The sequence below is a fragment of the Mirounga angustirostris genome, unplaced genomic scaffold (genome assembly GCF_029215605.1).
Source record: "Mirounga angustirostris isolate CCGP_5_RB_7025 unplaced genomic scaffold, mMirAng1.0.hap1 SCAF_4, whole genome shotgun sequence".
Classification (NCBI taxonomy): Eukaryota; Metazoa; Chordata; class Mammalia; order Carnivora; family Phocidae; genus Mirounga; species Mirounga angustirostris.
Window position 1 is genome coordinate 137,871,180 of NW_026991712.1, and position 18,186 is coordinate 137,889,365.

Genomic DNA, 18,186 nt, shown 5'->3' on the forward strand with positions numbered 1-18,186 from the left:
ATCCCAGGACCCTGGGATTATGACCTGAGCCGAAGGCAGCCACTTAACCAACCGAGCCACCAAGGCGCCCCAAGGAAACTATTTTTATAGGTTGCTTTCCTTTCTGAACTGAAAAGACCATCCTGAAGAGCATTAACAAAAACATTTTTATAGCAATAAAACATGGAAGTGACTCATTAACAAGAGTGCTCAGTAAACATTTGTGAGTTATAAAAAGGTTTCATAATGTAGTACTTGTCACCAATAATTTACCCAACCTTCTCTTCCCACTATCTCCCAACCTTTAGTCCTAACCAGATCGGTCCATTAACTGCTGGATCCCAACTATGATGTTCTCCAGTGTCCAGTGCACTCAACAAAGCCCAGCTTTTCTTCTCCTTCTCCCTGAAACTTCTGTCAGTTCCAGCCCTTTCTCCTCCAAACTTACTAGTGTCATTCTGTGTCTTAATTCCATGCTTGTGTCTCATTTTTAAAAATTTATTTTGAGAGAGAGAGAGCATGCACGTGTACCCATGAGCCAGGGGAGAGGGAGAGAATCCCAAGCAGGCTCCACGCCCAGCACGGAACCCGACACGGGGCTTGATCCCACGACCCCGAGATCACGACCTGAGCAGAAATCAAGGTCAGACACTCAACTGACTGAGCCACCCAGAAACCCCTTATTTTTTACATTGTTTTGTAATCAGACTTAAGACAGTATCATCATAGGTGATGTGTGGGTTTAGATTCCATTTATAATAACAATACCAGTCGACCAAAATTTAATATAAATTATAATGAGGGGCGCCTGGGTGGCTCTGTCGGTTGCTTTTGGCTCAGGTCATGATCTCAGGGTCCTGGGATCGAGTTCCATGTTGGGCTCTCTGCTCAGTGGGGAGCCTGCTTCTCCCTCTCCCTGCCGCTCCCCCTGCTTGTGCACATGCTCTGTCAAATAAATAAAATCTTAAAAAAAATTATAATGAGGGGCGCCTGGGTGGCTCAGTTGTTAAGCGTCTGCCTTTGGCTCAGGTCATGATCCCAAGGTCCTGTGATCGAGCCCCACATCGGGCTCCTGGCTCAAGGACACGGGGGTTCTCAAAGTTTACTAGTAAATGATGAACAGATTGTCACCTCATTCCGAAATCTGACTTAATTCTTGCTCTGAGTAATAATGCATGCGGTGAATGCTGGTGGTTTTAAGTTAATTTACTCCTATCAAGCCCCCACAGTCAGAGACCTGTCACCCACTCTCCTTCCTCCTGCTTCCTGCTAGATGGCATTCTTTACGCGGTAACCGTCTCACACTAATCTCAGTGGTCTTGAGTTCCTTCACATGTGCTAAACCTCAGCCATGGGGAGCATGCACTCCCCAGCTGGGTTAACACAAAATGCCTACAAAGAAACCTCAACTCTGCTTCTGTCGCTGCCTACACTGCTGACATGCCAGTCAGGTAAGGAAGTAGGTGTCAACAGGGGGCTTAGAGATACAGGAGAATGTGTGTCCCAAGCTGGTGAGCCAGATAGATGCAATTACAAGAGCAAAAACCCTGTGATTATCACTCCACCCTCCACTCACCCACGCTCACTAGTCTGCTTCTCTTCTGGACTCCACACACTTGTTTAGCTTCCTCGTTACACGAGCCACCTCCAAGCCCCAGGGAAATGGTTGCCTTGCCTAAGATGGGAATGCATTATATGCACGTGTGCCTCTTCTAAATACTATTTATAAAAAAGAAACCTACTATTCAGCCCGATTTGGGGACTCAGAGAAATGTAAAGTTCATGCTTACAATACTTTATAAAAACATGTCAGTCACTCTTAGGGGTTACCTAAAAGATTTTTTCATTGAGAAGTATATTAGCTGTCAGTCACATTTATGTAATTCCAGGTTTATGGAAAAGGTCAAGCACTGGTAAAATCATAGATTGTCATATAAAATGAGCAGGGCAATTCAACTTATCTCTACATACGTGCTTTAAAAAAAAGGAATTATAAGAAGAGAACGATCCTATCTAAATCTCCTATAGACTCTCACTCTAAAAAAAGGAGATATTGGATTATGAATGCTTTCTGTACTTATTTTCATAAGATAAAACCAGTGCCTGAAATTCAGTTTCAAATAACTCTATCTTTCCTACGCCCGTAAGTTTGAGGGGGAAAAAAAAAAACCTTCCTTCTGGATTTACTTTCATGAACAACTGATCGAAACTGCATCCCGAGGGAGAAAACAGAACTGTGACTCCCACTTTGATCTCTTCCCCATGGAGAAATTCACTCCCTGCCTGGCTTGCAAGATGTTCATTTGATTGACGTTTGCTCTGATGTGCAAACTGCTTTGAACTTCAGACATTTAATTCCCATCAGGCTGCAGTCATTTTTATTCTCCTTCAACAGGATTTACAAGCAGGAGATCAGCAAATGTAGAAGATAAAATAAATTTGCAGAAGCTTTGAATCTTACATCAAAACAGTGTTCAAGTGAGTTCCAATTGGATTTCATTCAGCCACGATTCACAGTGTAAATCAACTTTTCAGTGGAGTCCCAGTTTAGAAAGAAAAAGACATAAAGGAGAGAGCCACATACACCGGTTCGGGTTTACTTCCTGAATCTCTTTTTTGGTCTTTGTTTAAATTTTCTATGGAAGGTGATTTGCCAGGCAAATCACTCAGAACCCTGGGTTTTCCTCAACATTTCCAATGAAGCCTGCCCAATTTATCACTTAGCACAAAAACCACACCCACAGTGTGGATTCCCAGGGTGAGGGGGAAATGCGGTATTGTTCACAGACACATTTTTAAGGCAATAATTTAAAAAGCAAATCCCTGAGGATCTCTCAGAAGAGCAAGGCTTAAACTGCTAGTGGAGTCCATTAACAAAGCCACTATGATGACAGCTAATGGGATAGGAGAATATTTTTGACTTGTTTGCTTGTTCCTAATCACTGCTAAAATGCCAAGACAGGTGCAAAATGTTAAAAAAAAAAAAATCCCACTATTTCTTCTGGAAGCAGAATCCAGTATTAGATCAGAAGCTGGTGTGGAACAAATGGGGTGAGACTCTGATGAAGTTTACAACACAAGGCAGGCCCTTGCCTCTAAGCCTGCTGAACTACCAAGTTCCATTTTAAGAAGAGCACACATCTCTCTGGGAAGCACAGAAAGCACAACAACCTCGACTGGTAGCTTTAGGAGCCTTTCAAAGGAGTCCTGGACACTGAGAAATGCTCACCTCTAGCAAACCCCCCGATCCTAGGAACAGCCTAACAGTGTCTGGTCTACCAGGATAGGGAGAGATCACTTCACCTCCAACCAACCAGGTTCCTGCTCATTCTTTCTGGGAAGTGTCTGCTCTCCAAATATTTGAGCAACACCAGTTGAAAAGAATTAAACAAGAACCCCCTTATCTTCCACTTAACCATCCATGAGAATAAAGTTAAACAAAGAGAGAGCTAAGATAAAAATCAAACATCTGCACTGGCAAATATTTAAACTCTATGAATGGCAGAGGAAAGGGGTAAGAGTAGAATCACTTCAAAAAGGAACTATCACATTTATAAAGTAAATGACACTTGAACCCCCCCACACCGAGTTCACTTATTCAAACACCTAAATTAATGGGCAAACTGAAAACCTGTCAAATAACGTGTAATCACCTTCCGAGAAATGGTTTTTCCTTCCATCTCTGCAGAGATTGGAGAGATAAGTCACATTCTTTTTGCTCTTATCAGTAATAAGGATTAAACCTTCAGGCTTCAGCAACTCAGCTACAGCAGAAACAGGGCCAGCACCAAACGCCCTTGGAAGGCAAGGCTTTCGGAGCAATCAAGTTTCTCTATTAAAGTCTAAGTATCCTACAAACAAACTCTATCTCTTTTTCACCATTTTTTTTCCCCACCCCAGAGATCATGGAGCGGAGACCCTCGTGTGATCTCGTGTCTCATGTGTCGATTCATTATGTGTTGGTATTATTTATTTACTCCACTCTCTCACGGAAGCTTGGAAAAGTGCACAGGTGACATCTAGAGGGGTTGGAAGTGGATCCATGACCACATTAAACATTTATCCTTGTCCTCCTCATCACCAGGTTGTGGCAGGGGTGCATGAAGAAGAAAGAAGAGTACCTAGAAAAAGGAAAGAATACAAGCAGGTGGACGGAGGCCTGATGGGACCCACAGCCCATGTCCATCCTGCCACTTGACCTCTAAGAAGGGCTTAACATACCATACGGTTATTTATTTATATACTTTTCTTCCTTGCTAAGAAGACACAAAGAGAGATCCTTTCCTGTGTGTATCCCCAGGGCCTCTGGCCCAGAGTTGGCTGTGAAGATAAGACTTTAGTCAGTAAATGTCTGCTGAACGAATAAATGCATGAAACCTAAGAGGGTGGAGACTTCCCAGGACTAGAAACTGGAAATTCGTGTGGCTTCTTCCTTCGTAAATAGCTGACAACTGTGAGTGGTAGGACACAGACATCAAAGAGAAGCACTAAGAACCTCAGAGTTAGTAGATGACCTTGCAGATGAACTGGTTCATCCTCTCAGACACATATGCAGTGGAGAGGGAAGAGGCCTGTCCGAATCTCCCTGTTCTGTGAAAGAAGCATGAAATAGAAGACATGGAATACTCATGGCTGTGTCCTCACAAAGCTTTACTGACACAGCATCACAAAGTTAATAAAGCTGTGCGTGTGCATCATCATACGAGGCAAGTGAAGTCCCCAGAAGAGATTATACACAGAATGGCTTTTAAATCTTGGCATTCTTTGAAAACACTTTGATATTATTTGCACAATAAACATACGAAAAGCTCAAGGGAAGCTTCCGGTTCTCTGCTACTATAGGGTCTATTTCTTAAAGCTAGTATAATGTACCAGCTTGTTTCTTTCAGAGACTAGTTTTTTTTTTAAAGGAGGGAAAAAGAAAAGAAAATCATAGGATCAGCTCTCCCTAAAATCCACAAAAGGCCACTGGTGAAATACAGTATTCTAAGCAGTGGCAGGTCTCCCTTCCTTGAGTAAGGGTCACAAGAGGAAAAGCCAGAAAGAAGGACCGTCAGCTGACCCAAATGCAGGTATGCTTTCTGCTGGGACAGTGTTCATCGACTTCCTTTAGGTACAGATATCTATCTACTACCTACACACACGTGTGCATACATGCACTGAAAGGACATAAATTACTGCAGGAACATGGTTTTAAGACTGAGAAATAAACTAACCCAACTACGGGAGGTTTATATTCAGCCAACTCAGAAATTTCAGAGGGTCATACAACAGCCTCAAGTGAAATTCCAAGAAGGAACACAATGTTCAGCATTTCAATTGGCAGGTAAGCCATTCCAATTTTACCACTGGTCAAAATATTTTGTCATTAAAAAAAAAAAAAAGATTTGAAATCAGGTAACCCAGATGACAAATCCTACTCCCTGAGCCTGCACACAACCCCTCTGAGCCTACTTCCTCATGGGCATAATGGAAGGGGGGGGTAGGGAGGAGACAGTACCTATCCCACCACAGTTGTTGAGAGGATCATTTGAATACTCTAGGTAAAATAACATTTACAGAAGTAAAGCCTAAGGAAGTATTTCACTGAAGTGTAAACATAGGTAACTTTTACAGACGTTAAATAATGTAACTTAGTTGGCCTTCTGAAATGTAAAGCATTTTGTAAAATCTTTGTTGAATTTTGAGCTCTACTGAAATCCTTCTGGTGCTTAATATCCAGAAAGACTGTACCTGTAACATTTCACCTGCCTGTAGGTAATAATAATTTTTCAAAGGACTGGAGATGAAAGTTTGAGATAAGGGAGAATAACTTGAAAGCTTAAGATTTGCCATATGGCACTTTGAGGGCAAAAACACAAAACACACCTTCTTGGGGAAAGAAGAGGACCTGCAATAAAATGAAACTCTGTTGTCAAGGACCAAGCTTGTCACATTATTTGACCTTGTGACATGGAAAGAAAAAAAGAGCAAGAGTCATAAGTGCAAAAGCACCTGGCTAAGTCACAATGTTTTATTTTTCATAGAAAACATAAGAGCAACAATAAGTCTTATTATAAGAAACTGTATACAGAGTTAAACACTTTGCATTTTTTCATGTGCATTACCTTAAAATAGGATGAAGCCAAATAGGAGCTGCCCACATATGGGTCAACTATTATGTCTAGAAACATCATTTTAAACAAAACTATGTATTAGCACATTAAAACTATACATTTCAACTTGGCTTTGTCTCCTGAACTGTCATGCATATGACATAGTTATGTGTGGGGGGGGTGTGTGGGGGGGGGAAGGATTTGTGGGATGAAAATAAAATGATGCTACAGGCTAGTCTCAACTTGCCAAACACCTCCCCAGGATGATCTTCATGAACTGGAAAGCAAAATCAGCATGTTCATACTGAATTCATCTTCCTCTTAAAAAATCTTTTGCTGGGGTGCCTGGCTGGCCTAGTAGGTAAACCATGTTACTCTTGATCTCATCATGAGTTTAAGCCCCACATTGGGCATAGAGCCTACTTTAAAAAAAAAAAAAAAAAACTTTTGCTTTTTATTTTTACTTTTTAGTTAATATATTTCTATCCTCTGAGATGCTCAATTTAAAATTTATAACCATCTTTTAAAATCTTTCTCCCTACCCAAATCTCCAGTGAAATCTAATTGGCAGATTTTATATACTCCCTGTCTAGGGGCTACATACATTCTATGTAACCTACCACCACCTGGGACATCATTTACTCTCCCGCAATCCTTCTTTGAGGTGCCATTCCTTTTCTCCTAGGTTATCAGGATGGCCCAACAAGCAACTTCCTCTCTACCACAACTACCCACAAACCCTCCTTTGCCAGCTAGTTAATTTGCCCAAATCTCAGACTGACCATAGCCTTTGTTTTAAAATCTACTGTTTACAGAGAAAAATGTGTCCAGTTGACCAAGGATTTTGAGCCCTGCCCAGTACATCTCTTAACCTCCCCTGCAGCTCTATCTTCCACCTCTGCACACTCAGAGCTTTACAATGCTTGCTCGTTTCCATCTGAAGCATCCTTCCCTAGGTCTACCTGCAGGAGTTCCACTCTTCAAGGCCCCAGCTACCACTTCTCTACCAAGACTGAGTGCTCGGAGGCCTCTGTTCATAATCGCTTTTTCTTCTAAAGGAGACTTTGCATTTTTCATGGCACTTGACACAGTCCACTTAGCTTACTCTAATGTCCTATGAGCTCCTTAAAGTACAGACTGCTTTATTCATCTTTGTCTATCAGACAGTATCTGGTACAATGTCTTGTACATTAACTGCCTTGAACAGGATCCAGACAAGTTGAGTTGAAAATGATATACATAGGTATTTAGAAGTTTCATGTTTTTAAATTTAACTTGCATACAGTCATTAATATTATATAATAATTATTCATATTATTACTATATTAATGATTAAATCTGATAACTGAGATAACTAAGTCAACACCAACCTACATTTCCTATCAGAGCTTCTAACAATAGAATAATAGAAGAAAACAATTATCATAAACAGGCATAAAGGTACTTAAATTTCTGTCCAGAGGTGAAGTAGCTCAATAATTCTGTTATCATCATCATTACATCATCAAAAACTAAAGACAAAATCAGGTTTGCTACCATGCACTAACTGCTTCAGTAGATATTTAATGGGGACCTGTTCACGCAAGGTGTTGAATCTGACCGGGTCCCTAAATTCAAATATAAGAAGAAAGATAAGAGCGCACACATAGTACAAATAGGACTTAGAACCTGGCATCAACCACTCTTACATTTACTCAGAATCAACCTCAACCACCTTTGGCTCCTCCCTCTTCTAATGCCCAAGATAGTGGGGGCCCATAGCCCAGTTCATGCCCCACTTGTTCCTTGCCTACTTAAATGCAATCAGACTAGGTCTTCTAGTTGTTATATGGTTGACAGGTAAAAATTCCCTTAAAGGGGATCTTCATTTCATTCCCTTTCTCAAAAATCTTTAATTCTCTCATTCAACCAACCGTTATTTATTGAATGTCTACTGTGTATCAGACAGTAAAGATAAAGAAGCACAAGAATTCTTGTCCCTGGCTTCATTTACAGTGCCTAATGTCTCCTGAATAAAGTTCAATTCTTCAGTCCAGCATTTGAGGGTCTCTATTTTCTGAAATGAACCAACTTCTCAGATGCCCCTTCCATCATGTGCTCCAGAAACAATGTAATCTTCAGTGCTCTTGGCCATTTCTAGCCATGGGATTTTCTTCATATGGATCTTTCTCTCCTGGAAAGCTCTTCTTCCATATTCCTCTATGTTCAAATCCCTTTCTTACTTCCGTACTCAGCTGAAATGCTTCTTCCTCAAACCATTCCACAAATGTTTATTTTTTAAATGATTTAATGAATGAATAATTTCATCTCTGTAGACCTTGCTATATAATACCATCTTTTTTCCCCCTAGGTGGCTCTCAAAAAGATGAAGATAAATACTCTCATAAAATCTAGAATTTACAAATTTGGGGCAGTGAGAAAAGTTGCCTATAATGGCAAATGGCTCCAGTTAAAAACAAAACTTCTAAGAAGGCTGAGGGAAATTAACCTTGAGAGCTGGGTCTCTGGAGTATAGTTCAAACTGCTCCTTTTACAAGCTGAGGAAACTGTGGACTAAAAAGGTCACAGCAAATTGGCAGAGCAAAAGCCCATTTAGTCTTAGTATTGTACTGCAATGATATAGCCTGCATCACAACTCAACTTAAACTGAAAGGAAAACTGTCTTCACTGCTTAAGGTATTTCTTTTCCACCAGGGTTAAGACTGAGAGGATTTTTAAAATTAAAAATTAAAAAAGAGGGGCACCTGGGTGGCTCAGTTGTTAAGCGTCTGCTTTTGGCTCAGGTCATAATCCCAGGGTTCTGGGATCGAGCCCCGCATCGGGCTCCCTGCTCAGCCAGAAGCCTGCTTCTCCCTTTCCCAATCCCCCTGCTTGTGTTCCCTCTCTCGCTGTCTCTCTCTCTGTCAAATAAATAAAATCTTTAAAAAAGAGGCTTGTCTCCTTTAAAAAAATGAAAGAAGGCTCACATCTGAGTTCAGCTTTAAAAAAAAAAAAAGGCAAACACAAACTTCGACCTGAAGCTAGTAAGTCCCTAAAGAATCCTAAGGATCCTCGTTTAGGAATCTGAACATTATGGGTCAGCATGTTAGGCATCAAAATTAAAAACAACTCTATAACTTATTTCTGGCCCCCATGGTATCAACAATACTTGAACTTAATATATGAACATAGAAATTTGCACATCTAAATCATACCGCAAGATATACAACAAATTTACATGGAAAAAAGACTTTTAAAAAAAGATTTTTAAGTGGCACCTGGGTGGCTCAGATGGTTAAGCGTCTGCCTTCGGCCCAGGTCATGATCCCAGGGTCCTGGGATTGAGCCCCACATCGGGCTCCTGGCTCAGCAGGGAGCCTGCTTCTCCCTTTCCCTCTGCCTCTCTCCCTGCTCATGCTCTCTCTCTGTGTCTCTTTGTCTCAAATGAATAAATAAAATCTTTAAAAAAAAAAAAAAAGATTTTAAAAATCCACCCATATATTAGAGAGAATAAGAACAAGCAGGGGTAGCAGCAGAGGGAGGGAGAGAAGCAGGCTCCCCACCGAGCAGGCAGCCTAACGTGGGGCTTGATCCCAGGACCCTGAGATCATGACTTGAGCCAAAGGCAGATAGATGCTTAACTGACTGAGCCACCCAGGCACTCCTACATGGAAAGAGTCTTACTCAGCTGCTGCACTCCTTTCCAGGCAGCTATTAACATGAACATCAAATTTTTAAGACAAACATTCTAGTAGAATACAGCATAAAGTTTGAAGAGTGATAATCTGGCATCCTCCATTTCCTCCAATCTAAATGTGAGTGTTAATAAAAATTTAACTTCAATGGTAGGTTTTGCCACACGATTTTCTATCCTTTCTCTAAGAATGTGTGTTGGCAAATTTTATGTGTTAATTTGGCTGGCCCACGGTACCCAGATATTTGGTCAACCATTATTCTAGATGTTTCTGTGAAGGTATTTTTGGGATGAAATCAACATTTAAGTCCAATTAGTTGAAGGGTCCAATTAGTTGAAGGCCTAATAGAATAGAGACTGACCTCCCCGGGCACCTGGGTGGCTCAGTTGGTTAAGCGACTGCCTTCGGCTCAGGTCATGATCCTGGAGTTCCTGGATCGAGTCCCGCATCGGGCTTCCTGCTTGGCAGGGAGTCTGCTTCTCCCTCTGACCCTCCCCCCTCTCATGTGCTCTCTCTCATTCTCTCTCTCTCAAATAAATAAATAAAATCTATAAAAAAAAAAAGAAAAAAGACTGACCTCCCCAAGCAAGAAGGAATTCTGTCAGCAGCCTGGAACTGCAACTCTTCCTAGGCCTCCAAACTGCTGGGCTATGCTATAGATTTTGAATTTGCTTCTGCATAATCACATGAGCCAATTCCTTAAAATAGATCTACCTCCCTCTCCCTGTCTCTCACATATCTCCTCTTCTATTGGTTCTGTGTCTCTGGAGAACCCTAACACAGGGTTAGGACAGTGGCTATTCATGAAAAATGCCACCAGGAGCTGTGTTCTTGCATCAGAACCTATGCTGGTTGCTTTGTCTCTAGCACAATAGCCCCAGGAGGGTCCGTGGTAAGACCTAACTCTTGAAATCATATTGTTCTAGTGGGTGGCAGCCAGGGATGCATTAAATTTGGGTTCTCAGAAAATGAGATGAGAGTTCCCTGCCGTCCCTGGTGACTACATCAATCTCAGTGGATGTTCCATCTCAAAGAGCTCCTTGAAAAATAGCAGGAATCTAATTGGACAATGTTTCCCAGAATTTCTTCTCCTTTTGGAATTAGTGAAGCTTTTAAAGTCTGCCCTGATGGGTATGTGAGAATTCTCTATAGAGCTCAAGTCTAGCTGCAGGTGGCTGGCTTCCGAGGAGCTTGAAAACCATCGCTTACTGACTCTAGTTCCACCCAGAGTATCACTTTGCTCATCTCAAACCTGGCCTGGATGCCTTAAATTCACACCACAATTAACCAATTCACAAGCATTAACTAAGTGAGGACAACGGCGCTGAACCCCAGGAGACACACACAAAAATAAAAATCTAAGTTCATCTTCCCAGTATTTCCTTCCTAGTTTACCCTCATGTTGTTCCCCTCTTTTTTAAAAAAACAAGACAAAACACATAAGAATGAAAAAATAAGAATGCCACCAGGCAGGAACACTTACAAAAGAAACTGGGGAAGGGAGGAAAGAAATGGATTAAGAGACATGGAAGATAAAATTATTGATTGGTTTGTATAAAAGCCAAGGGTTAGTGGGTTCTGCCGAGTCAACAATAGGTTCAGAGGTGCTCAACAGAACCCCATCTCTGTGGGAAGCCAGGTTTCAGGGACAGATACTCTAAATGTTATGCACAGGGGAGCTAAATTCTTTAAACCTGACATTTTCTTAAGTCAAATTTATTAGCATTATACAGTCCTTTTAGACTAGGAGTTTCAAACTCAACATGTTGGTGTGGGCCAAGCAGCTGATCAAAGTCAGGGGAATGGTTGGGTGTAATCCACAGGGACTAGTAGTAACGGTGTGAAAGGGCGAATGTGGGCCTGGGCCTCAAAGGGGAATCATGTAAGCTGACTGCTGCCCAGTGGGAACATGGACTCACAATTGCCAGATCTTCTGATTTTAGAGAAGACAGAATTTTGGATATTTAAAATGCATAATCTCCCCAAATTTAAATGTTGGCAACAGATTTAAAAACTTACAAATTAAAAAATCTTTACAACATCCTGTGGGGCCAAGATAAACACATTTGTAGACCAGATATAGTCCCTGAGCGTAATTCTGCGTGTGTCTGTGCACTCATCGTGGGGGAGCCCAGTCTCTCAGGTGCCCTCATCAGCGACCCAACACAACACAAGGGGAGCTGTTCATTAAATAAATGAACTCGTTCTCAAAACTATGTCACTTTAAGTGACACCACTGAAAATGAGTTTGTCTTAGATTAAGCCATCATCTAATTTTTTTTCCATTTTAGAGGAGGTCATTCCTTCAGCAAACATTGACAAAGCACCTAATCTTCACGCAGGGCCTTGTACAAAATAATTAACTTGTAGGACTCCTGAGTAGGAAAGAGTTGAGTGGTCTGAGAAGGAAAGTATCAAAATCATCTGAAAAATCAATTCTCTGCTGCTTTGCAGGTTCTCTCTGCTGTCATCATGCTATAAACCTTCAGAATCTCTAATAGGACATTTTAAAGCCCTTCTCTCTTCTGAACTGGGCATTTTATTAAAACAAGCATTATCAAGCCTTTGTGAGAAAAATAAATGGATTATAAATCAATAACAATGAAATTCTAGGCTTGAAACAAAAATTGAATATTGGCTATTGGTTAAAATTAGTTGTAAAAATATTGTCCTAGTACTAACTCATCTTTGATGCCTTTGGAGAAGAAGCCAGGTCAAACAGGCCACAGGCAGGCACTTAAAATGTTAGTAACAAACAGCTTGAGCGCCACTGGGCCAGTGCTAGGTGTCCAAACATGTTTACAGAGCCCAGATGTTTAAGAACGGACAAGATCCAGATCTAAGACTGCAGGTCCCTTATCTCAATTGCTTATATTTCTTATAATGGCAGTATGAATACATTTGCATGTAGCCAGATATATGACATGGCGCCAAGAGTCTGCTTTACAGAACTGTAAAATCTCACAATTTTTAAGGACTTTAGCAATGCTCTTGAGCCCATTTTTCATGAACTTTCATCATTACCCTATCTATCACCTTCAGGATTTTGGTCACATTCACTTAATATTTTCATTTAAGTGAGTTCACTTTTTAAGCAGAGAAAAAAACTGTATCTCTTGACCTAGAGGATAATATCCATACTTAACAAATAAAGAAGTTACAACCTAAAGACAGCTCCCTGCAGTGACCCTGTATGTATTATCCTTATTCTCAGCTCACTGATGAGATTGAGGCTCAGAATTAAGTGACTCCCCAAGGTCAACTTATGAAGGAGGCTAGATTCAAAACCAAATCTGCCTACTGTTAAAAAAAAAAATTGTTATGTCCTCAGATTGCTTCCCAAGCCTGGGAGTTCTTCCTTTCTGTGCTTAACTCCAACATGAACTCCCTGAGATTCAAAATGTAGACATTTTTGGAGGGAATGGAATATATATATACTGAAAATGTGTTCAGTAAGATACCAAAACAGCAAGTGTTGAGAAAAGCATTGTATGAGGGACTAGAATAAAGGCAGTGAAGGATTCCCATCCTGGCTCACCCCAAAAACTTACTATTAACTCTTTCCATTTTTGAATCTTCATTAAGAAGGTGAGAGAGAGAGGCGCTTGGGTGGCTCAGTCGGTTAAGCATCTGGCTTCAGCTCAGGTCATGATCCCAGGGTCCTGGGATTGAGCCCATCAGGCTCCCTGCTCAATGGGGAGCCTGCTTCTCCCTCTCCCTGCCGCTCCCCCATGCTTGTGTGCTTTCTGTCAAAGAAATACATAAAATCTTAAAAAAAAAAAAAAAAAAAAAAGTGAGGGCACCTGGGTGGCTCAGTTGGTTGAGCAACTGCCTTCGGCTCAGGTCATGATCCTGGAGTCCCGGGATCAAGTCCCGCATCGGGCTCCCTGCTCAGCGGGGAACATTCTTCTCCCTCTGACCCTCCCCAGGCTCATGTGCTTGCTCTCTCTCTCTCTCTCTCTCAAATAAATTTTAAAAAATCTTAAAAAAAAAAAAAAAAAGAGAAAGTCTCATCATTTTAGATAGTGTGTGTGTTCAGCCAATTGCTAGAAAAGCATCAGCTTGGAGTTACTCCAAAAACTCCTAAACAATGTCCCTGGGTAAGTGAGCTCAGTCAGAACCAGGGAGACCCTAAGAGAAGGACAGTCATCCCTTGCCACTCCCCTCTGTGAACAGTTTCTATCAGTTATCTCTTTAATATGCCACCAGAGGGAACCTGTTTTTCACTCCTCTATAAATCTTCTGATTACCCAGCTTCATTGTCTGAACTGCCCTGGTTTTACAAGCTTCACCCCAAATGGAAGCCAGTTCTGTCAATGACTCCTAGTGAGGAGATAAGATTGCACTGCATCTCTCCAGAGTGAGTCCCTATGCAACATTCAATACCAACCTCTGAAGGAGGGAAGGGCCTCCTATTAACCTGCTTACTCAGCGTGTATCCTCCTAGGAGAACAGAAGTCCCTGGGATGGTAAACTAAACTAAATGAGAAATTCCTGAAGGGCAGACACTACACTTTGTTTTATTGCTTTCACCAGAAGGTGGACCACTGGATTTTGCCAAACATCTGCATGGCCTGCATCTCAGACCTCAACCCTTATATCTTAGCATATTCAAAATGGAAATCACGGTCTTTACCCCAAAACATTTTGATAGTCCTCCCAAACTTTTAATGTGTGCATGTATGTATGTATGCATGGCCATTTTCACCAGTCAGCAAATACTCTTTTACCATCTCATGTTTGTGGATGTAACAATCTCCTTGACTAATCCCCTATTATTAGAAATTTAAGGTATTGACAACATTTTCTATTCTAAATGGTACTCCCATGACTTTCTTTACGAGCTTCTCTTTATAAACATATCTTACTATTTTCTTGTGACATTCCCCCAGATGAGCCGATCAAATAACATGCACATTTCTAAAGTTCACAGAATCTTTTGTGATGCCATCCACCTGGTACATTTCTCTGCATTGAGGAACCACAGTACCTCTCTGTGTCACATTTTGTGCTATTAATTATGTTCAGTATTTGCCCTCCACCCCCAAAGTTTTAATTTGTTGAGACTAGACAGCCCCTTACTCAACTCGGATTTTGACAAGTAGTAATTAAATACAATTGCCAGGTGCTGGGGTAAAAAATGCATGAGGTGTAATCCCTGCCCAGAACAGCAGGGGAGGCAGAATCACCACCAACAACCCATGATACATTACGTTCTACACTGTAATAGAGGTGTTTGAAACTTACTATGGGAACAGAGATGAGGGAGCAAGTGAATCCCTCCAGGGGCAAAGGGAAATAAGGAGAGAGAGAGAGAGAAAAGAGGAATTAGGAAGCTATGGAGAGAGGCAAATTGTTGAGTTACTTCTTGAAACATTAATAGAAATTCACAAGGTGGACCAGTAATGGGATGAACACATACAGGATAGATTTCCAAGTAGAGACCAGTCAATTCAAGCTTGTTGTTTCGACTAGAGCAACAGTTCCACTTAGGAATTTATGAAAACCTCCTATCTTTTGAGGCAGGGTTTTTCACCCTCTGCACTACTGACATTGTGAACCAGATAATTCTTTGTTGGGGGGGGGGGGTCTGTCCTGTGCATTCCAGGACATGAGCAGCATCCCTGCCCTCTCCTCATTAGATGCCAGGAACAACTGTTCCCCACCTTCCAATTGTGACATTGCCAAACGTCCAAGGGGAAAGGGGGATAAGGTAAGGGATGGAAATCACTCCCGGGTCGAGAACCACTGTTTTAAGCATAATTCTAGCTTTAAGGATTTCTCTCTTACTATATACTAGCTCTTCTTGTTCTGAAAACGATTTTTTCTTTGGTTCAAAACCCAGCTGGGCCCTCGTTGTCTTTTTAGATAAGAAATAAGTTGTCAAAAATATTCAATTACTGATGCCCCAACTACAAAAAAAATCTTCTTTGATTACACCTAGTAAAAAATGAGATGTTCACTATGCTATGGAAGTGTGTGTGTGCGTGTATGTATATACAAGGGTTAACATTTGTTCAGATAATTACAAAGTATTTTTCACATTTGGTCTCATTGAGTGCTCACAACACTCTGTGAAGTATTCATCATCGTTCCAGTCTAGAGATGAAGACAGAGTGGCTAAGACATCAAATATCCAAGACCATCTGAGTGTTAGGGAGGATTCCTATCCAGACAGGCTCATTCTACATTGTATACATTTTCCCACTTAGTTTACTAAACAACTAGTAGGAGCTTGTTTAGGCTGCAGAGTAAGCCAGGGGAAAAAAAATCATCTTCATGTCACATAGAGAATAAAATGACTTAAGGATGCCCTGCTATCTACATAGCCCACCAAGAAACTATAGTAAGTAAAAAAAAAAAAAAAAAAAAAATTTTGCTTCTGGAAGCAAAACATTTAACCACCAAAAACTATCTTGTATCTATCCTTTCCATGCCTTTAAGAGCACTTATTGTACAAAAAGGGGAGTAATACATACTAATTATGATAACATTTACAATTTTTAAAGTATGTTAACAGCTTTTAATCACTCACAATAGCCCTTGAAAATTGGTCTAATAAAGATTATTATCCACTGATATAAAACTGCACATAATTAAGGTCACACAGCTAGTTAAAGACTAAGTAAAAATTCAGTTCTTTGTACCTCTAGGTAAGTGTTCTTTCCACTACAATTTCCGGCATCACATGACTCTACACCCCTCTAGATATAACTATCACTAGGCTAATAAATAAAAATATCCGTAACCGTACAGATACTAATTCTGTTGCAATATTATCCGAAGCCATATTTCCCATTAGTGTAGATGCTATCTTTAAAAGTCCCAAAGTATGAAGTGGGGAATTTTTGCTACTCTTTTCAAACACAAAAAGCACTCCCTTAAATTAGGCAAATTGCTAGAATCAGTGAGGCTGTTTTATTCATGACTCACTAGTTGACACCTGACAAAATGTTTGCAATTTTCTTAGCTTAATTCAACTTTGTACTCAGCTAATTTTTGATACTTCTGAACCTGAATTCCAACATGGCAAAAAGGTGAGCAGGAAGGACCTAGGAATTTCCGGGACATAGAACGTTGAGTCCCACTTCTTTAAAAATTACTTGTCCATGTAAAGACAAAGAGCTTATTTAAGACTGAAATACTATACACTTTGCAATAAACATGCACAGGCATTTGAATATGAATGGAAAGCAATTCAATTCTGGGTTTCAACAAGACAAAAATATTTTTAAAGTCTTACTCCATCATGGAAGGTGGGATAGTGCAGCAGTCTTGAATTGCAGTGAGAGGAGAGGTGAGGTGAGCCGTATAGGAGGCTTCTACAACTTGCTTGTTCCGGTTGACCACATCCAGGTAACGGTTGAACTTCTCTCGGATTTTTTTGGCTAGCTGTGAGACAAACAGTAAGCAAAATGAATCAAAAGCCCACCACAATAACCCACAGTGTTTTTTTCTAATAAGCTCATTAATTTATATTACAGGCTGCATGTATTATACTTCAGGTAAAACCAACAATATATACCCAAGTCTCATTCTACCATGTAAATTGAGATAAAAACTGCAAAATGTCCAGAAGTCCCAGAAGGATAGTCAGACGACAGTAAAACAGTATCTGCTGTCTTAAAATAGCTAACGATACACTAAGAACTTCTCATGTGTATGAACTCATATAGAACAATACTGATCCATAAAATGCCTTGCTAGATAAAGGAAAACAAAGTCTACTGATATTATTGTCAGCATGACAGCATTAGGAATTATACAGCAACAACAGTGATTGTAAGAAAACAACCCGCTATTCATGGTTCTGGATTCACACAGATTTTCAAGAGAAAAATATGTGAAGAAGGGAAAGGACATACAGTATCTTCTGCTACACAACTCCAGGGGGCACCATTCACAGTCCTCCACGTGAATGGCAAATCTCTGGAGTTGTATAACGTAGACATCCACATAAACAAAATATACAGTTAAAAATATATTCATGTTTACTCTGTTACACCTTTAAGATGGACAAATGTCTTTCTTAACTGCTGTGAACAGAATACTTCATCATAATTTAGTTTCATGGGGGAATAACAAAAGCAAATGAATAAGCATACTGCTTTTTCCTCATTGTTGCCATCAAATATCACAGCTTAATTAGAGATCTCCAAGGAAAACAGTGTTGTTTTTCTTACCCTTAAACAAAATGTTACCCAAATGAAATGACTGATAGAATTATAGCTAATTGGTTTTGTAGAGCTATTCATTATCAGCACACTAGAGGAGAACTAATCATCTCCTTTGGGTCATGCAACTCACACGATCCACTAGCTTACAGGCTGAGGACATGAAGCCAAAGCAGGATATCTTCATTTGTTATTTTCAAGCCAATTCCAAACCCTGATTCTGTTCCATTGATGTTTGGGAGCTTTCAGAGTTTCACTTAAATA

At 40.5% G+C, this 18,186-nt stretch overlaps 1 protein-coding gene across 5 annotated transcripts in view; it reads right to left on the reverse strand.

Annotated features, from left to right (window-relative positions):
- Positions 1 to 18,186, reverse strand: part of CACHD1 (cache domain containing 1) — a 199,993-nt gene that overhangs the window by 77,672 nt on the left and 104,135 nt on the right. For all 5 annotated transcript variants that reach the window (XM_045897497.3, XM_064589023.1, XM_064589024.1 and 2 more), the window contains one exon: positions 16,992 to 17,140. In XM_045897497.3, coding sequence (XP_045753453.1) covers positions 16,992 to 17,140 — 149 coding nt within the window. The remainder of the gene's footprint in view (positions 1 to 16,991; positions 17,141 to 18,186) is intronic.